The sequence below is a fragment of the Lutra lutra genome, chromosome 9 (genome assembly GCF_902655055.1).
Source record: "Lutra lutra chromosome 9, mLutLut1.2, whole genome shotgun sequence".
Lineage (NCBI taxonomy): Eukaryota > Metazoa > Chordata > Mammalia > Carnivora > Mustelidae > Lutra > Lutra lutra.
The window spans coordinates 35959797-35980453 of NC_062286.1; the positions used below are offsets into that span (position 1 = coordinate 35959797).

General features: G+C 46.2%; 2 protein-coding genes across 3 annotated transcripts in view; both read right to left on the reverse strand.

The window, feature by feature from the left end:
- Window positions 1-1521, reverse strand: part of MALL (mal, T cell differentiation protein like) — a 28953-nt gene extending 27432 nt beyond the window's left edge. Inside the window, exon 1 of the mRNA XM_047746369.1 lies at window positions 1338-1521. Within this exon, the coding sequence (XP_047602325.1) occupies window positions 1338-1445 (108 nt within the window). The 5' untranslated portion in view covers window positions 1446-1521. The remainder of the gene's footprint in view (window positions 1-1337) is intronic.
- A 12622-nt stretch (window positions 1522-14143) lies between these two features.
- The window catches only part of NPHP1 (nephrocystin 1), a 57711-nt gene continuing 51197 nt past the window's right edge, over window positions 14144-20657 (reverse strand). For both annotated transcript variants that reach the window (XM_047745634.1, XM_047745633.1), the window contains exons 18-20: window positions 19496-19569; window positions 16249-16293; window positions 14144-14621 (exon numbers count right to left, since the gene is read on the reverse strand). In XM_047745634.1, the coding sequence (XP_047601590.1) occupies window positions 14349-14621; window positions 16249-16293; window positions 19496-19569 (392 nt within the window). In that variant the 3' untranslated portion in view covers window positions 14144-14348. The remainder of the gene's footprint in view (window positions 14622-16248; window positions 16294-19495; window positions 19570-20657) is intronic.

Below are 20657 nucleotides of genomic sequence, written 5' to 3' on the forward strand. Positions count from 1 at the left end.
AGTCACTGTCTCAAACATAGTGTGACCGTGGAGGAGTGCTCAGGAATCTGTCTCTGGCATTCAGGGAACCTGGGAGGGCACGGCCTCCACCAGGGGCTTGCAAGATTGGGATCAAGCCTGTGCTCAGTATGCAGTGGTGGCGTGAACCGCAATCCTTGAGATTCGTGTGGTTGTTCTGAGGTGAGGGACACACCTGGGTCCGGGCACAGAGAACTCGCGAGAACACTCAGATGTCATCAGCCTGGTGGGATGCCTGTGCTTATGCCCTCCCCCACTCCTCCCTTCCCTCGGGGGGCAGGGGGGGCAGGCTTGGCAGAAACCTGCCTCTTGGGTGGGGTTTTAGCCGGAGCCACCCAAATGCTGGGTGCGCACTGCCTGGTGTCCCTTTCTTGGTGCCATCCATGGGCTTGCTTTAACCTGTTTGCCACAGGGCCACTCGCTCGGTCCCAGCCTTCAGGCAGATGACGAGAGGGGGCTGGTCACGTCAGATTGAAAGCTGGAACAACCTTCCACCTTCCCCTCCCAGACCTGGGGTCAGCACTGCCAAATTCAGAGCCAGTAAGCGTGTCACCCACAAGCTAGATATTTTAGGACATGTTCAAAACACAGACTCCTTTGCCCTGAATGGTTCCCCAGAATTCAGTATCCCTGTGAGTAGAAAGGGGATGGTGGTGGCTGGCTCAGATGGACACCGTGTCTACAGAGTCCGGCAGACTGCCACATGCAAGAGCCACTCCCAGCCCCTGCCAGGGGTTTGAGTGGCAACCCAGCTGCAGGGCATCTCAGAGAGTGTCACACAGTGACAGGTCCCCGTGTGCCACAGGGGTGCCTCACACAAATGTTTTATGGCAGATGTTGTCACAAACTACCTCTTGCACAGAGTCTACAAGTCAAAGTTCAAAGTCAGCGCACATGACTATTAATACTGTAAGACCTCCTCTCAGAAGGAAAGACAGAGCCACCCCCCCCCACCACCACCGTTTTTGAACTTTAGAAAAAGCAGAAACAAGCAAGTAGTTGGAGAAAAGACATCGTAGAAAAGTCCATTGCCAGCATCTTTCTGAGGACCCGGGACACTTCAGCAGCATCCCCCTTACCCCTCACTGGCCCCTCCGATCACCAGGGGCCTGCCTGTCACCGACAGTGAGTGGGTTTGTTTAGGAAGCAGGAAACCCACCCCACACTGCAGGAGTTGGGAGGAGCACCTGGAGGGATTAGGGACCACCCTGGGGGAGATCGGAAACCACAGCAGCCAGAGCCCCGTCCCCCTTTCCCGGGGAGTGCTGGCTTCTCCCCGGCCCTCCCCTTCCGCAGGTGACCCACGCGGCAGCACTCACCAGCTCCGGCAAGAAGAAGGCGTAGGGGATGGTGAAGAACAGCAGGACCCCCAGGGGCACCTGGGGCGGGGCGTAGCTGGTGGGGGGCGGCAGGTCCGGGGAGGCCATCTCTCACCCGCTGCCTGGTGCCCTTGGCTCCGCACGGCTGGCCCGCGCCGCCGTCAAATATCACCTCCTGCCCGACACACCCATCGGACGTCGCCTGGGAGGAAAAAAAAAAAAGTTCCAGCCGAGCAGGTCCTTCCACTGGCTGCAGCCAACAGACTCCTCAGTGAAACGGGAATGCGGATTCGGATTTGCATCCGATGGGCCCTGGCTCCCAGGGCAGACACACTGAGGCACTGAGGGCAGGAATCTCTTTCTACCCTTTTCCCCCTCGGGAATTTTGAATCCGGGAGCGGATTACTCCAGGGATGCCAGCTACAGCCACCACCCCTCCTGTGGCCAGAGTCTAGGCGAAGGCCACCTGCTTTGACCAGGATTGTTTTTGGAGGACCTACTATGAACTAAGCGATCCGCAGGCAGACTCTGGTGCTCCCACAGCGCGCTCAAGGCGATATCATCTCTTTCCCAAGTGAGGAGACCAAGAATCTGTTAGGTTTAGTTAAGGTCACAAAGCTGGTCACAGACAATGCTGGGTCTTAAATCCGGCCGACCCTGCTGCCTGGGTCCCTCCTTCTCCACTCTTGGGGGCCACCCTCTGTCTCAAACAGGGAGAGAAGCCGTCCTCACTTCCAGCTCCTGTCCCCAGGAAACTGGCGTTTCCTTCTCTCCCTGCATCCCTTTCACCACCGTCCTCTCCTCTCTGCTCACACAGCAGATGGAGGAGTCCTCTCTCCCTAGGAGAAGTCCACCCCAGCAGGCACCTGAGAAGGGCTCAGTTGGCTGGGTGCTGTCCCAAGTTTGAGCCTTTCTTCCTCCCTGCCACAGCCCCCAGTCAGTATCGTCAGGAGCTGGCTTGGGGCCAGGCATTTCCTTCCTGCCTCCTGCCCACCCGCTGGCCACTCAGGGGGGCTGTGACCCAGTGGCCAAACAATTCCTCTCACCCTAAAGACAGGTCCTGGAGACTTGAGGCCTCTTCTCCTCTACCTTAGAGTTGACCATCTGCAGAAAGGCCTGGAACCCCAAGAATCTGCTCGGGGTGCCTGGGATTGGGGTCATTTCTCCCTGCCCTCCATGGTCAATTTCAGCCCCGGGGAAGTCCAGTTCAGGAGATGCTCCTTCGTGAGGAGGGGATGTGGGAAGGATCACTGTCCTGGGGTCACTAGTGTCTTCCACAAGAGGCCAGTATCTGTTCATTAGCAAGAGCTATGCATTCCAGGGCCTGCCCTCCCGGGCACAGGTCAGTCAGTGGGACAGCCAGCTGGGCCTTTGCCTGGTCTAGGGACAGTGAGCAGAGAGTGGGGTTTTGGACAAATGAAGCCCAAAGCAAAGCGTTGCAAGGAGAGGCGAAGAGCACACTGACTAAACCTCAAGCCAGCCTGGTCATTCCCTCCCGTCAGGCCCACGGAGACCTGGGGAGAAAGTGAGGCCCTTATTCCACCTGCCATCTGACCCCACCTCATTTGCAGGATGAACTCAAGCTAAGTGGGCATTGCCTCAGGAATTCCACCTCTTGCCACCTCTCCTGCAGGTTGTATAAGCTCCATGACACGCTTCTGGCCTGTAGGATACTTGGACTTGACCACTGACAATACGGCATCCTGGGAGCAGCTTAGGGAAAGCAAGAAGGAACACGTGGTCCTTAGGCACAGTTCTCATCTATGAAGCAGCGGGAATAGTAGAACCTTAGATGCTGACAGAGCCTGAGCCACTTTCACTTCCTGAGGCAATTAGTGTACTAAGAAATGAAGATGGGGGGGGCACCTGGGTGACTCAGTCAGTTGAGTGTCTGCCTTCGGCTCAGGTCATGATCCCAGGGTCCTGGGATCCAGCCCTGCATCTGGCTCCCTGCTCAGCAGAAAACCTGCTTCTCCCTCTCCCACTTCCCCTGCTTGTGCTCCCTCTCTGGCTGTCTCTCTCTCTGTCAAATAAATAAATAAAATCTTAAAAAAAAGAGGGAGAGGGGCGCCTGGGTGGCTCAGTGGGTTAAGCCGCTGCCTTCGGCTCAGGTCATGATCCCAGGTCCTGGGTTCAAGCCCCGCCTCGGGCTTTCTGCTCAGCAGGGAGCCTGCTTCCTCCTCCTCTCTCTCTGCCTGCCTCTCTGCCTACTTGTGATTTCTCTCTGTCAAATAAATAAATAAAATCTTTAAAAAAAAAAAAAAAAGAGGGAGAGAGAAATGAACATGGAGGCTCTTGGGGGCCCAGTTGGTTGAGCGACCAACTCTTGATTTTGGCTCAGGTCACGATCTCCGGGTCGTGAGATGGAACCTCGAATCGGGCTCTGTGCCTAGCTTGGAGCCTGCTTGGGATTCTCTCTCTCCCTATCTCTGCCTCTCCTCCCCTCTCTCTTGCACTCTCTCCCACTAAGGAAAGAAAGAAAAAAGAAAGAAAGAAAGAAAGAAACGAAGATGTGACAAAACGTGGTTATAAAAACCTGGGCATATTTTCAATATTTTACGTATAACCAAGTGATGCTGTATCATCTGTGACAAAGCATAGCACACTCGACTTAGGCAGGTGGTGAGAAAGCTACAGGATTCATAATGCACCCTAGAGAGCCAGAGCCCCACAGGGACAGCAGTTTAGAGCTGTAAGAACAGCTGCAACTGGGAATAAATAGAAAACAGCTCACGTGTTCCTGAAATGGTTCTGATTTTTGTATCGTATTCCTGGAGGAGGTATCACAGAACGCTCCAGGAGGCACTCCCGACGGCCGTCCTGCCAACATGTGTTTCAGAAGGAGGCAGTATCCCAGATGCATCAGGTCTGGCTGAGTATCAGCAAAGGGCTTCGGATAATCAGACCACGTGATCAGCGCGATACCAGTCCCCAACCCCTAACCTCCCCCCCCCCCACCCCCTGCCTTGCCTAGGACGGCAGGGTGAGAGAAAGCTCTTGGAAATGATTCTTGGGTCATGTCTTCTTCCCCCTGCTGGGTTTTTTTTTTTTTTTTTTCCCTTCTTTCTTTTTGGATCGGTTTTTATACTTCTAGCTTACGTCCCAGGACACTTCTTAACCAACGTACTGTTAAACATTCTATGTAAAAAGTTATATTATCAGAGAATGTAGTAGGAAATAAATCTTTTTCATAGAAAAGCTTAAAGAAAAATGAACAAAAGGACACCTCTGCCATGCTTTCTGTGCCATAGAGCAGATTTAAGTTTTGTGCAAGTTAATATTTTTAAAGTAACAATAAAATTTTGAAGCAGGGTAAAGAGGGACATCTCTGGGGCTATGGGTATATAAGCCCTTGAAGACAAGGTCAGCAGTCTGCTGTGAGGCTGTGGGGGAATGCCAGGGCGCAGGAGAGGGGTCTTCCAGACTCTTCTGCAAAGCGCCTGCTGGTTTCCACTTCCTGGACGGAGAATTGGCATTAATCTTGAAAATCGCGCAATAGTCCTCAACGCTCCTGATTCCTGTTATCGTGGTGTCCACGCTCTCTTTTGTTCATGAGGGTGGGTTAAAGGGGATGACGCATACGAAAGCACTTAGGACAGTTCAGGCATATGGCAGATGCTTAGTAAGTACTTGCTTATTTTTCTAATTCTAATCCTGAAATCACTTCTCTTCTGGCTTTCTTTCCTCTCCACAACAGAACCTCCCCTGTTCATACTTCCACCCTGATTTTTAAAAATAGTTTCAAAATTGTTTTTATTGGTGCATAATACCCTTATAGAAAAAGTACACAAAACACACAGACCATGAAACTGCCACCCAGGCATAGCATGTTGCCAGACTCCCAGTCATTTCTCCCGCCCTCCTCCTAAATACCTGCTCTCAAGCCGTCTTAACCCTGTAGGCTGGTTTTGCCTGTTTTTGAATGGATTCCTTTGTGTCTGGTTTCTTTCACTCCTCAGCCTGAGGTCTCTGAAACTCATCCATCACTGTGTCCTGCTGTGGCTCATTCACTGCGTCCTGCTGTGGCTCATTCACTGCAGCCTGGTGTCCCACTTTATGAATATGGTAAAATTCATCAACCTGTTGTTTTTCGGACATTTGAGTTCTTTCAGTTGGGTACTAATGAAGAACAAGACTATGAACAATATTATAAACATTCTAGAACATGTCTTTCAGGGTATCTATGTATACATTTTTTTAAAAAGATTTTATTTATTTGAGAGAGATGGGGAGAGTGAGTGAGCATGAGCAGGGGGAGGGGCAGAGAGAGAAGCAGACTCCCCACTGAGCGTGGAACCTGATGCAGGACTCAATCCCAGGACCCTGAGGTTATGACCTGAGCCAAAGTCAGATGCTTAACCCACTGGGCCACCCAGGTACCCCTGGGTCATGTGGTGTGTGTTTTTTGCAGATGACGTCAAGCTATTTTACAAAGTGGTTTAAACTATTTATATTCCCATCAGCAATGTATGCAAGTACTGTTGCTGGTAACTGATATCTGCATGTGTATTATAACACACTTGGTGTCTACATGGTATATATTTTTTCCAGCCTTTTATTTTGCTTCTCACCCTTTGACTTTTACTTATATTTATAGGGGTTTTGCGGCACTCATGATTTAAATGGGTCTTTTTTCTTTCAAAAATCCCTTCTGAAGTCTGCTACTTTCAATAGGTTTAGACTTTACATTGAATAGAATTATTGGTATGTCTGGATTTAGGTCTACCATTTTATTTTTTTGTTTGTTTGCTTTGTGTTTTATTTCTTTGCTTCCTCTTTCCTGCATTCCTTTGGATTTGGGGAATATTTTTAGCGTTCCACTTTAACTCTACTGAGTTCAAACTACGTCTCTTCACACTGTTTATTTTGAAGTTTGCTCCAGGAGTTATACAATATTCGCAGTTAACTTTCCAGTCTACTCAGAATTAGTATTTTGTCACTTCAAAGGGAGGGCAGAAACCTTATGACCATGTAGGTCCGCTTTACCTTCTTGTTTTCCAGTCACAACTGTCGTTTGTAGTGTGTATGTGCAAACATCCAAACTCCACCAGACAATGTTATGACTTTTGCTTTCAACTATCATGCAAGTTTTGGGCGCCTGGGTGGCTCAGTGGGTTAAGCCGCTGCCTTCGGCTCAGGTCATGATCTCAGGGTCCTGGGATCGAGTCCCACATCGGGCTCTCTGCTCAGCAAGAAGCCTGCTTCCCTCTCTCTCTCTCTCTCTCTGCCTGCCTCTCCGTCTACTTGTGATCTCTCTCTGTCAAATAAATAAATAAAATCTTTAAAAAAAAAAAAAGATTTGCCTGTATTTCTTGGAACGTGATTATAATAGTTCCTTTAATGTCTCAGTTTTAACTCTTGTGTCATCCCAGAATCACCTCTGGGTTGTCCTTTTGTCTTTTTGTTTGGGAGCTGTGGTGACTTTCCTGGGTCTTCAAATACCATGTAATTTTGGATTGTATCTGGACCTTGGGAATACTGTTAGGAGATTCTGGGTCTTGTTTAAATCCTACACAAATGTTGATTTTTTGGTTTATCAGGCAAATGCCTGCTTAGGTTCCTGCTGCAAGTTGCTCTTTGTCATCTCTGGGCTGTAACCCCTGACCAATGTTTTCAAGGTTTTGCAGTGTGATTCCAATGTGCTCAGTGTGTGTGTGTGTGTGTGTGTGTGTGTGTGTGTGCGCGCGCACGTGTGCACTCTTCTGGGACTTGGGACCAACCTGGGACCCTGGAGCTCAGTTCCAAACCCTTTAGTATGCTGTGTAGGGTCAGTTTTGGGGTTAGCTCAGGCATTCATGGGCTATTTTAAGGAATTGTTTTCTCGAGCTCTCTTCTTTCCATGATTTCTCCATTGCTTTCCAATTCCCAGGAAACCCTGCTCCCCTCTCCTCTCACCTTGGTCTTCTGGCTAAAAAGTCAGGGTTTTAGTTTCTCTGCTCTGCCAACACACACACACCCACACACCCCAAGAGACAGAGGGATGGAAACCGAGACAGACAGAGACAGATGGTGGGGAGCATCAGGGATTTCCCCCCAGTGCTCTTAGGACCCCCATTTCTATGGTGGGAAAGAAGGTCTCCCCTGAGTCCTCGTCACCTGTCTGGATGCCACTGCCTTTCACCACTACTGTCACTAGATAGCTGGGGGCTGGGCTAGGAAAGAATGAGAAAAGCAAATAGAAACCTCTGACCAGGAGGGGCTCTCTTTCCCATCCCTCAGACCGAAACTGAGGGTTCCTTCTGCAGATAGGTTTGGTTTGTAAGCTGTGCACTGTTCTGGTTTCACGGTGTCTCTGAGCCAAGCCTGGGGATAGAAGAGGAAAGAAAATGGATAAGTCACCACTATTCTCTATTTGCCCGGAACCAGAACTACACCAGCCTGTTCGGATTCTCTGAACAGCACTTATCCCCACCTAGTATTTTTCTTGTTTATGGATTCATTTGCATATTGTTTGCCTCCCTGCCCTTCCCACCCCTCCATACGATGTTGGCTTCAGGACAGCAGTCTTGTTCATATTGAAAACTGCCGAGAACACAGTTGGCACTCAATAAATGTTTTCGAATAACTGGGTCTACACTTTCAGTCATAACAACTCTGGAGACAACTGCTTATATTTCTGACTCCTCTGCCTCAACCTCTCTGCCCACCAATACACTGTCTCATACATTTTTCAGAAAAGATTTACTGGTTGCCTGACATAAGGAGCAGGCCAGGAGAAAGCTAGAGATGGTTGGGGACAGGAGAGCCGCTGTAGCCACTTGGACTCTTCCCTTTGCAAGGGTTAGGAGAACCATTCTAATGTGAACAATGGAGGGAATATATTACTTTAGGCAAGTGAGAAGTTCAGAGGGAATGCTGCCTTCAGGTGAGGCTGGATCCAGTGACTCAAACAATGCTCTGTGGGTCTAGATCCATTCTGCCTGTCAGCTCCGCCTGTCACAGTCCTTGCAGTTGGCCTTGTTCTTAACCCCATTCAGTGCTACCGCCACCTACACACCATTGTAAACTCTGTCTTCCTGGTGGCAATGTTCCTGCAGCACACAGTGGCTTCAAGTCTCATCTGTCCCACTACACCAGGCAGCAGATGAAAGTGCTCTGGTGAGTAAATCTCCTGGGATTGATTTGCTTTCTGTTGGTCCATTCCCCAGTCCCCTGGTTGTGACAGGGGAATGGGATATGCTGATCCACTTGGGGCAATCAGAGCCCCCCTGGAGCTGGGATAGAAGGGTGCATGTGCGCGTGTGTGCGTGCATGTGTGTGTCAACGCAGTTCCTCTAGAAAGAGAAGATGCATAAAGCTACCAGGAGAGAAGCATACAGATGCTGGGCAGCAAAAACCCCAGCTGGCTACTACAATAACTTTCCATGGCAGATAAAGGCACACAGCTCTTCCCCTTAATGTGACAGGGACACCCATACCCCCACTAGCTCCAGTCTCTTGATTCACACACAGCTGGACTGCAGCGACTACTGTCTCTACAAATAAAGGTCACCTCGACTTTCAGATCAGGGAGTTAGCATGCACACGGATAGGCCCACACTTGGGAGGGGGGCTCTGGTTCATGCTGTCTCTGAGGCCATCGGGCAGGACAGAGTCTGGCTCCCAGGATCTATGTGGGCTCTAGGCAGGCACAGAACACGTCAGGGCCAAAGGGTAGCTTCAAGGAAAGAGGAAGGACTCACTACGACAGAGATACCTACCTGGAGGAGAGCTCAGAAAGCTTGGAGCCTTTTTCAGCTAGCCCCCAAAAATGGCTTCTTCGAAAGGACAAAGTTCTGCAAAGTTAATCTCTGCTGGCAAAGCCAGACACAAGTGAGCAGGTTAAGGTCCAGTCTGTCTCCCGAGCATGAGGAATAGACTAAGTGATAGACACACTACCAAAGTCCTGAAATTGAGCTGTATTCCATTAAGGATTTTCACTTTAGGTTGCTGCCTACAGACCTGCGTGCCCTCATCCGGTGCGCCATCGGGGAGGCATACAGCCCAAGGCCGCCATTTTCCTCAGTCAGAGGGCGCAGCGCTTCACCTGCCACTCACTTAGGGCCCCACCCACCTTCCCTCTCCAAATCTATTTGACGACTATGTTCGAGTATCAGCAATTGACAGTGAGTCTGGTGTTGAGAGATACTTGGTTGTCAAACCCATGCGTTCCTGAGCTGCAGAGTGGGTGGCGGGAGCTCGGATAATCAGGCACACGTCCGAACACTGACTGGAATCAAGCTGGTCCCCAACGGTCTGACAGCGGAGTTGGGGGAGAAAGGAGGCAGATCAGGAAAAATAGCTACCCCGGCCACTTACTTGGGCCTGCTGTGGTGCTATGAATAGTCTGGGCCACGGCAGTGCTGGAATGTGGTGAAACAACAATAAAAAGACACAAGGAGAGGCTCTTCTAAAGGCCTGTGCTCTTCCTTCGTGGTTCTTGTGTGTGATTACTGTCTACCTCATGCTTCGTAAGTTAGGACAGGGTTCGGGTCAGGGCTGCCCCCCGCCCCGCCACCCCGCGTCCTCAAAGCTGAATTCTGTGCCCAGAGCATAGTAGGTGCTCAGGGAGTACCCGCTGAATGAATAAAGGAACGGATAATACAAACCTCAGATGCACAGGGCCTTAAGGAAGGAGGGCGCAGGCTCTGGTTCTCTGCTTTGAGGAAACAAAACAGAAAGCAGCTGGGTGATAGCTAGCGCTGATCACCTCCACGCCCAAAGAGAACCTCCCAACTTGGAAGGCTTCACACAAGAGGAAGCGGGGCCAGGTCATGGCAAAGGATATCCTATAATCCTGCAAAGTGACAAAGCCATCGGCTGGTGGATGACACTTCCAGTTCCCTCCCTCTACTGATGGGTTTCCCAGATGCTACTTGGTTGGCAAGTTAAACCTGCTCTGTTTGCGTGTGGTATATTTCCAATGGTTCCCTGCGAGTTGTTCTGGCCCCATACCTCACACCAGAAAATCCACTCGAGACTGAGACCGTCCCTGCTCTTCAGTCCACGCCCTGTCCCCTCACCATTCAGCCCATGCACACAGACAAGGGAATGATTTTTCACCTCCAGCGGATCTGAGGGATCTGACACTGTCACTCATAAGAGGCGGGGAGGTTGGGGGGAAGAGGGCCGTGTAGTTTCCAGTGTCAAATCCCTGCCCTGCACCCCAGTGGTTCTGAGGCGTGGAGTCCCCATGGCCTCACAGGAAAGCAGCACATATGGGGTCATTCGCCAAAGGCCTGCTAACTCCCCATTGCTGCTCCCCCACTAAAGCTCTCACAATTAATTCGGCGTTGCCAAGTCATGCTCCTTGAAACAGACCCCAGGACTCATTTCCAGGATGCTTTTGGCTGCCTGACAACCTCTTCCTGTTTTGGAAGCTAGAAAGTGACATTTAAAAAGCCAGGGAGGTTTCATTATTTAAAAAAAAAAAAAAAAAAAGATTCCATTGACTGAAGAGAGAATGTGGAGTCTCTCAATGGCAGAGACGGGCTCACCCCTGAGGAACTGTCGCCTCCACTTACATTAACTGCCTTCATGCCTCCTCGCTTTTTGGCCCAATCATTTTTTAAACTGTTTTCTCCCATGTTCCCGTATTTTCCTCATGTGTCAGAGACTATGAAGTTGCTCCTATTTGTTAGTCATGACACATTTCAAATGAACACAGAAGACAGTCTGAAAACGCATTCCAAAGAAAGCTTGTTCTTTTCATGCATACATTTCGCTGAAAGGAATTCACCAGCAATATTTTCTTTCATTCAAAATGCCCAACCCCTGGTTTAATACTAAGCGAAGTGATTTAAAAAATAAAAAGGTAGAATAGGGAATTAAAGATTCTACAAAGCGACCCCTGGGTGATTCAGTGGATTAAAGCCTCTGCCTTTGGCTCAGGTCATGATCCCTGGGTCCTATGATCAAGTCCCATATTGGGCTCCCTGTTTAGTGGGGAGATTTCTCCATTTCTTTCTGCCCTTCTCCCCAGCTTGTGCTCTCTCTCTCCCACTCACTATCTTTCTCAAGCAAATAAATAAAATCTAAAAAAAAAAGTAAAGATTCTACAAAAATATGACCTTCACAATGGAGAGTGACCTGGTTTCATGGTGCCTTCAAACAAGACTACAGGGACCTTAGATGAGGCAGCTTAGTGACAGAGTGGGGAAAAGTCCCTGCACACACTCTCACCACCTCCATTTGGAAAGGCAGGAACTTGGGGAGGCAGGACTTGGGAGGCAGTGCCTGGGAAGGGGATGGAGCAGCTGTATCACGATGGCCATATGAATGGTGTCTGGACGTCCAGTTGCCCACACGGCACAGAGGGGAGACAGAGAGATTTCCAGAAAACCCTTCTTGGAGTTTTAGTGAAATCACTTTTTCAAGGCCAAGTTCCCTTGTCAGATTTGTGGCTGGGAACCCTGTCACACCGTGTTAATTTCTGAGATGAAGGCCCAAGTTGGATTTAGATTAAGGGTCTAGGGCAAGCTAAGACGAAGCTGAGGAGTTACATGATATGATGGCTCTCTACAAGTAAATGCCTCTTCTAAGGCAGCTTGTGGGCAGAAAAAGTACCTCAGTTTGTACTTGGGCTATTTAGGTTAAACTTGAATTGGTCATGTTTTTTGCCAAATGGTCTGCTCATGTTTTATTTGCACATGCAATTCCTCAACCTTTGTCTTGATGAGAGGAGTATCTTTGGTTGCAGAAAATTATACTTGATAGCTTTACTTGGGATATTAGCTGTGCTGTTTACTAGCTCTAACTTTGGACAAGGTGCTTAACCTCCCTGACCTGTTGCTTCAGCAGTATTACAGGAACAAACCGGTACCTACTTCTGATAGTAGTTGTGGGGATTAATCTAGTTAACTGTGAACATGCACAGTAGGAATTTCATAAATGCCAGCTGTACTATTACTACTAACAGTGAAGGCTTGGTACAACTCACCAGCAGTCAGAAGTTTATCTGAAATGCAACAAAACCTTTCCTCTTTGGCATAGCGGTGGGTTAACTCATTCCTCGAAGCCTGAAAGCTTTTTTTTTTTTTTTTTGAAAGAACACTATAATATGGACTTGAGATTGATTGATTGATTTTTAAAGATTTTATTTATTTATTTGACAGAGAGACAGAGAGAGAACAAGCAGGCAGAGCAGCAGGCAGAGGGAGAGGGAGAAGCAGGCTTTCCGCTGAGCAGGGAGCCTGATGCGGGGCTCGATCCCAGGACCCTGAGATCATGACCTGGGCTGAAGGCAGACGCTTTACTGACTGAGCCACCCAGGTGCCCTGAGATTTATTTATTTTATTTGAGAGAAAGAGTGTGCACACCTACATACGAGAGAGAGAGAGAGAAAGAGAGAGAGAAGAGGGGCAGAGGGAAAGACTCTTCAAGCAGACTCCCTGCTAAGTGTGGGGTCTGACGTGGGGCTGGACCCCACAACCCATGAGATCAGGACCTGAGCTGAAACCAAGAGTCAGGTGTTCAACCAGCTCAGCCAACAGGCGCCCCTGAGCACTTATACGGACTTGAAAAGGCAAAAACAGATCTCTCTTTTATATCTAATTAGGAAAAGCACTTTCAAATACTAGATTGTATTAAGTGATTAACAGCACGATTTTCTCTGATTTCCCCTTCATTTCACAGTATAAATTTTATTAGGAATAATCATACATTCATATATGCTAGATACTAGCCTCTTACCAGAGATGATTTGCAATTATTTTCTCCCATTCTGTGGACTGTATTTTCACTTTCTTTTTCTGAATTATTTTATTTTTTTCATCATGATGAGTGCACTCTTTAATTTTCATCACCTATTTCCCCTGTCCCCACTACTTTACTTAGGGTAACCATTACTTTGTTCTCTATAGTTAAGATTCTCTTTCTTGGTTTGTCTCTCTTTTCTCCCTTGCTCATTTATTTTCTTAAGTTCCCAATGAGTGGGATCATATAGCATTTGTCTTTCTCTGACTAATTTACCTCAGCATTATACCCTCTAGATCCATCCATGTTGTTGCAAATGGCAGGATTTCATTCTTTTTTCTGGCTGGAAAATATTCCATTGTATGTATATACCACATCTTCATTATCCATTCATCTATTGGACACTTGGGCTCTTTCCGTAGTTTAGCTATTGTGAATAAATGTTGCTCTAAACATAGAGGTGTCCTTTGGAATTAGTTTTTGTGTTTTGGAGGTAAATACCCAATAGTGCAATTACTGGACTGTAGAGTAGTTCTATTTTTAATTTTTTGAGGAACTTCCATACTGTTTTCCACAGTGGCTGTGCCAGTTTGCACTCCCACCAACAGTGCACAAGGGTTCCCCTGTCTCCTCATCCTCACCAACACTTGTTTCTTGTGTTTTTGATTTTAGCTATTCTGACAGGTATGAGGTGATATTTCATTGTATTTTGATTTGCATTTCCCTGATAATGAGTGATGTGGAGCATCTTTTTTTGTGTCTTTTGGCCATCTGGATGTCTTCTTTGGATAAATCTCTGTTCGTGTCTTCTGACCATTTTTGAACTGGATTGTTTTTTGGGTACTAAGTTATATCAATTTTTTATATTTTGGATATTAACCCTTTATTGGATATCTCATTTGCAAGTATCTTCTCCCATTCGGTAGGTTGCCTTTTAGTTCTGTTGTTTCCTTCACTGTGCAGAAGCTTTTTATTTTGATGTAGTCCCAACAGCTTATTTGTATTTTCACTTTCTTGAATAATCATAAATTTAGCTTTTGATAAAATCTTGCTTTTATACAAATCTATGGATACAGTCAACTTAAATTTAAGTTAGTTGGTTTTGAAAAAAAAATTTCTCTAAATTTCAATAATGGCACTCCATATAAAATGTATTTTATTGTGTTAACACATATTCAAATTATCAGATAAGTATTTCTTATAGAATGTGGTCTGTACAAAAAAGAATAAAGCCCAAGTGATAACATGACAGTTACTTTTGGTCCTGTCATTTTATTCAGGTCATCAAGGAGGGTCCATCAGATTCAGTGGGAAGCTGAGGATCAAGGGCCACCACTGTCAGGCTGCGTTCTTTCTTATTCCACCCAAGAAGTCATATGTCTGCTCTGAAATGTCGAAAGGTTCGTGGACTCCATCTGGTGACAGCAGAGCTTGGAGGGCGCCCTCGTTTTCTTGGTTTTGCTTAAGGAAGTCAGCAATAACCTTCCACCGGGCAGCCTCTGTCTCCTCTTCTGCCCACCTGAACGGGGGCAGGAGTGTGGAGTGCAGAAGAGGGATCACACAGTCATGGTAGACGAGGAGAAACGTGGCCTTCAGGAACTCTTTGTCTCTCTGGGAAAACACCACCACCACAGATAAATGTGAAACGATCCATATCGTTACTTTTTAAGTGTTAAATACTATGAACTCTGTGAACTAAAATCCATCTAAGGGGTGGGGTGGAGGGTGCCATTAGTGTGTGGCAAGGAACAGGCTCTGAACCAGCTGCTCAGTCAGGAAACAGCACTCTCTGAAGGAGAAGCAAGCAAGAGTCACTATGGGGGAGAGATGAGCGGTTCCCCCTCGGAGCCTGGGAAAGACTCGGGACCAGGGTGTCTCCTAAGCTCCCCTGAGGGTGTCTCACACATTCCATCGAGGACACTGGGGTGCTGAAATCTAATTCTGGTGACAAGGGTGTGGTTCTAGGTAAACATAACTAAAACACAATGGGAAGTCAGCTGTAGTCAATTAGATTACAGCATATCAGAGACAATGTCAAGTTGATGTAAGAGAAGGGTGGCATGAAATCCAGAGAAAAGAGACCTCAGGAGTAAGAATGTGTAGTAGACTCTTTCCAGAAAGCAAGAGTGCTGCAGTATGGACACGATCAGTCAAGCCCTGACACTGACAGGCTGGGGCGGGACTCTCAGGGAGCATGGCAGTCTGAAGGAGAGATATCTATACACAGCAGATCCACACATAGATGCGGCCCCTCCAAGCAGCCACGTGTGGGGGGGGCATTTCTACAGGTCTGAGGCCCAGCACCTTGTCCACTGCTGTCCTAGAAAAGCATTAAACCTGCCAGTTTTGGCAAAGGTCAAGTGAGATGGTACGGTCAAATGGAAGTGCAAATAAGGATACAACACAATTTAACAATAAATAGTGTGTGTATCTGCGTGTGTAAAACCACATATATTATGTATAATACACAGTTTATGCTTCTTAAAAATTTTTAGGAGTTTTAGTTTGCTCTCCCATGTTCCTTGTAGATAATTAACACTTTAGACCTGAAGTCCAAAAACCATGGACCATGAGTCAAATGCAGCCCCTCTACCTGTTTTTGTAATAAAGTTTTAGAGAAACACAGCCTGGCTCAGAGTTTACACGCAGTCTGCAGCTGCCTTAGTGCGGCACCGGCAGAGGTGAGTGTATTGTACCAGAAACCGTACAGCCTGCAAACTCCAAATATTTACTGTGTGACTCTTTATGGAAAAAGTTGGTCAACCCTGGGTCAGAGCCGTGAAGCCATTACTCACTGGTTAATACAAGCTCTGTTGGGTAATCACCAAGCTTCTATGGTGACGTAAGCATGAGCCATACATTTTTTCAGTGTATTACACTGGTTAGGCCAATTTCCCTTTTCCTTCTCCTTACGTGATATGGACTTTGAGAGCTAGAGGAATTTTTTTAAAGTAAGAGAAAGAGGATAGCCAACTGGAGACTTTGTTTAGAAACTTCTCCTCGAATAACCTCAGTGATCTGAAACAATTGTTTTGATCAAGTGTTTCTTTGGGAAACATTGGGAATTGCTCACCCGTACTCTTCTTGGAACATGTCTCTGCAACCACGATGACACAGATTAACTGGCTAAAAGGGATTATGACTATGGTTACTTTGGCTAAGACAGAGGTATTATTAGCACGCGTAAGCAAACAGTGAGCACTGCAAATATTCAGTTCAGTGTGGAAAATCACATTACCTTCTCTGATCTTTTTAATGTGCTTTCTTTCTCAGCCCATGAACTCTAAAAGGCAAATCAATACGTTATGTTAATCCCAGTGTTCACAAGCCTATGCCACACTTCTGCAACTTCATGGTAATTAAATGTATGGACAGGGTTAAAAACACTCTACACAGGACCCTACACATGTAAGAAGTGAATCTGTAGGCACCTGCTGTTAACGACCAGAACCAGACCCACTGGGCAGTGAAAGCTACCGTGGAACCATCATGATTCTTCCAAGTTAGAACTAATTTAAGAACAGTATCAGTGAAACATCAACATATCCATGAAAATGCAGAAACATAGTGCCTGAACAGTAAGATACTACTAAGGTTTTAAGGTCAGACAATAATGAAAATAGAGAGCTTTGCCAAATACCATATTTCTCTGCAATTCTGTCTACGGTGATGATGACAGGGATCGGGGAAGAGAAAATGAAGTACAGCTTTGCAAACATCCCAATCTGCCCACAAAGCTTCATACAAGCTTCTTTAAAAAAATTAAAAGTAAAACAAAAACAAAAACCCAGCATTCAATTAATCCCACAGAAATATGAATTGAAGACTTTCTCAGCTCCAGTTCTGGGCAAACTGTGAGCAAGGGGAGAATGTGTCCATTACTCCAGGCCTCTGTTTTGTGCCTGCCTGCAGGAATTTTCCTTTTGGTGCCTAATGTCACAGATCCCATGAAAGCATCAGCCCTTGTCTCAGTACGGAGGTCCTGGGGTGAAGATGACATATGGCACCAAGAACAAGAGTCTCCCTGAAATGAAGGAGACATTTCCTTCCAAGAGATCACAGGCTGTACCCCTAATGAGCCACGTCTTGGGATGGTCCCATTTACCATGATCTGTTACCATGAATGGTCAGTTATTACCATGGAAGAGCTACCTTATGAGACTGGGGTCCACCAACCTATTGACTGCTGCACCTGTGGGTCCTGGAGAGTTTGAAGAAGACCCTTAGAGAGCCAGTGTGCTTTACTAAACAGGCAGGTACTATTATTATTATTATTATTATTATTATTATTATTAAAATACCACCAACAAACTAAACTTAGCTAAGTTGATGCTAGGAGGCTCACATACTTCATGATGTAAACTTTAAAAAAGGTATCTGGCTTCACATGACCATCACTTAGCAACTTTAGACTTAACATCTGGCAAAATGTGCCTATTGTTTGTTGTGTCAAGGTCCCACTTCATTTTTCACTGAGCTACCAGCAAGCAGTAAGGTGTTTCACTTATAGTAACTCAATGGTGAAGAGCAAACATGCATGTGTGGGGGGAGCCGGGGGGAGTCACTACTCTACACCAAGACCTACTTCTTCCTTCCTTCTGGAGCAAACAGAAGACTCCATCTCCCAGCTCTCTGGAAGTTAAGTGGGGACATGTGACAGGTCAATGAAATGTGAGCAGAAATGGCCTATGCCCCCTCAGGGCAAAGGCAGTGGAAAGTCCAAGGACAATCCTCTATTCTCTTTTTTTTTCCTACATGTGCAACTGGCAACAGAGGAAGCCACTTGTTCTAGATGATGCTATAAGGAAGTGGAGCCTCCACCAGCCTGCATGCTTGCGTGACTATGGAGAAGGGTCCTCTACTGATTCATGCTGGAAAGTTACCATGAGTGAGAAATCAACCCGTATTAGCTACCACCTCTCAGGCCGGCTTATCCTAAGTAACAAGGTATGCCGTGAAGACAGGGCTCAAGAGTATAGGAATAAAACACTCTTTTTTTATTTTTATTATTTACTGTACAGATAATTAACTATGGAAAAGTGAGATACAGATAAACAAAATAACTCATGACCCAGAGGTCATCAGTATTACCTTTCTAGAGTATATTCTTCCAGATAGTTTTATAGACAGATATATAAATGTAAATATATATATTTAAATACACTTACTACAACTCAAATGGTTTTTTTTGCCCCCACTTGAATAATGTCTGTGCACAACTTTACCGATATGCCTTTTCTTGAGCCTATGGGGGATCTGGACGCACCCAGAGCTGACCTGCAGGCACTTGTCCGGGCTCTCTGCTCATCAGGAAATGCGACTTTAGATGAGATTAGTGCTAAAGCTCCAGGTTCTAAGAGTGTTACACACCTGGAGAAAAATGCCAGCACCTACAGAGTGCCGTAGCCACAGTGAGCTCTTGCAAAATACTTGTTGAATGAACCAATGGACCTGTGTTCTGTATAATGAATAGATATTATGATACTAATGACTTTATAGAGGAAAAAAGAGAAATTCTGCATTACCTAATGCTAGTGTCAAATGAACTTGTCTGAAATTATGGATAGTCATATGCCATTAAGTCTTTTTGCAGAAAACTTTATTGTTACTGTTGACATGCCAAACCTAGTCAAACCAACACATGAAATCAGCTTGAAAGTCTAGTAAAAGTCTTTGTCGGTGATTGCTTCTATTTCTTTGTCAGGCCCACAGGATTTCTATCTTTATTGACAGGAATTACCTCCTAGCACAGCTCACCTCCCTCCTGCACAGGTACTTTTCTGCCCATGTATCAGAGGCTTTCCGAAAGCAGAACAGATACCCAACGCCTTCCATATACCCTCTTCACGGGCAATGTGAGACTCCGATCCACTTTGCCCACCTGACAACGGCATTCTACAGGCCAAACTGGATCCTTTGCTCTTCTTAAGAGCAAACAGAACACTCTCTATTCCTTCCTGCTCCAAAATGTTGGCTCGTTGCTGATCCTTCTACCTGTGATGTCTTCTCTCCCATCTCAGCATGTCAAAATCTGACTTGGCCCCAGCTTTTTATTAGGTCTATCTCACTGAGGAGTTCTTATGAAATAGATTCCTGATCCTCATTTGCTGCACTCTCTAAATCTTCAAGGACCTGAATTATACATCCCCGATGGTACTTATCATGGAATTGGGAGAACTATCTTGCAGGCATAATGGACTCCTACTATTTGTTGACTCTGATATATTAAGTTCAAAAAATGGCTGAAATTAGAGATTTCATAGGGTTGAAACTAATACTCAGTTGCTATTTCATATAGCAGACAGTATATGTTGAATCAAAATAAAAAATGATACGCATGCCCTGATTCTTCACTGAAAGGTCAGTCGATTTATTTAACAAACCATTTTGGATTTTTGCTCTTAGGACACAATCAGTGGCCATCTTAACTCACGGAATAAACAAGAGTCAACCATCAGGTTTCCATCATGATGTGTGCTACCCACCCTGAGTGCGTCCATCATGTCGGGCTGCTCCAAGAGCTTGGGGAAAGTGGCCAACACAGGGTTACTAATTAAATCTGAAATACAAAAGAACAAAAAGGATTTTATATAAACTTCATCCAATGTATTTGACTGCAACAGACATAAAAACATTCATTCAGATGAAAATTACTGTGCCACATGATTTGTCGATAACAACATTCTACAGAGCCTGACCTCTAGGAGGGCTCAAAGCTGTCTGCTCAACTTCCATCCACCCCTACATTCATATCCCAGGGAGTTCTGAAATGAGTCTTGTACCAAGTAGATAGAGCTCTTAGGGTGAAAGTAAAGTAGCTCTGAACAGAATAAAACTAGAAAAATTTTGTTCTTCTTTCTTTGCTGTTTTCCAACCTCTCTTTCCTCCTTATGATATAACTGTGGTATGGTAAAGGAACTAGTTAGAGAACTTATACAACTCAACACCAAAAAGCCAAATAATCCAGTTAAAAAATGGGCAGAAGACCCCAAAGATACAGATGTAGTGAAAAGAAGGGTCATCTGTACCCCAATGTTTATAGCAGCAACGGCCACGGTCGCCAAACTGTGGAAAGAACCAAGATGCCCTTCAACGGACAAATGGATAAGGAAGATGTGGTCCATATACACTATGGAGTATTATGCCTCCATCAGAAAGGATGAATACCCAACTTTTGTAGCAACATGGACGGGACTGGAAGAGATTATGCTAAGTGAAATAAGTCAAGCAGAGAGAGTCAATTATCATATGGTTTCAATTATTTGTGGAGCATAACAAATAACATGGAGGACATGGGGAGATGGAGAGGAAAAGGGAGTTGAGGGAAATTGGAAGGGGAGGTGAACCATGAGAGACTATCGACTCTGAAAAACAATCTGAGGGTTTTGAAGGGGCGGGGGGTGGGAGGTTGGGGGAACAAGGTGGTGGGTATTAGAGAGGGCACGGATTGCATGGAGCACTGGGTGTGGTGCAAAAACAATGAATACTGTTACGCTGAAAAGAAATTTAAAAAAAATGAGCAGAAGATATAAACAGACATTTCTCCAAAGATGACATACAGATGGACAGCAGACACATGAAAAGATGCTCAATATCACTAATCATCAAGGACATGAAAATCAAAACCACCGGAGAGGGGCACCTGGG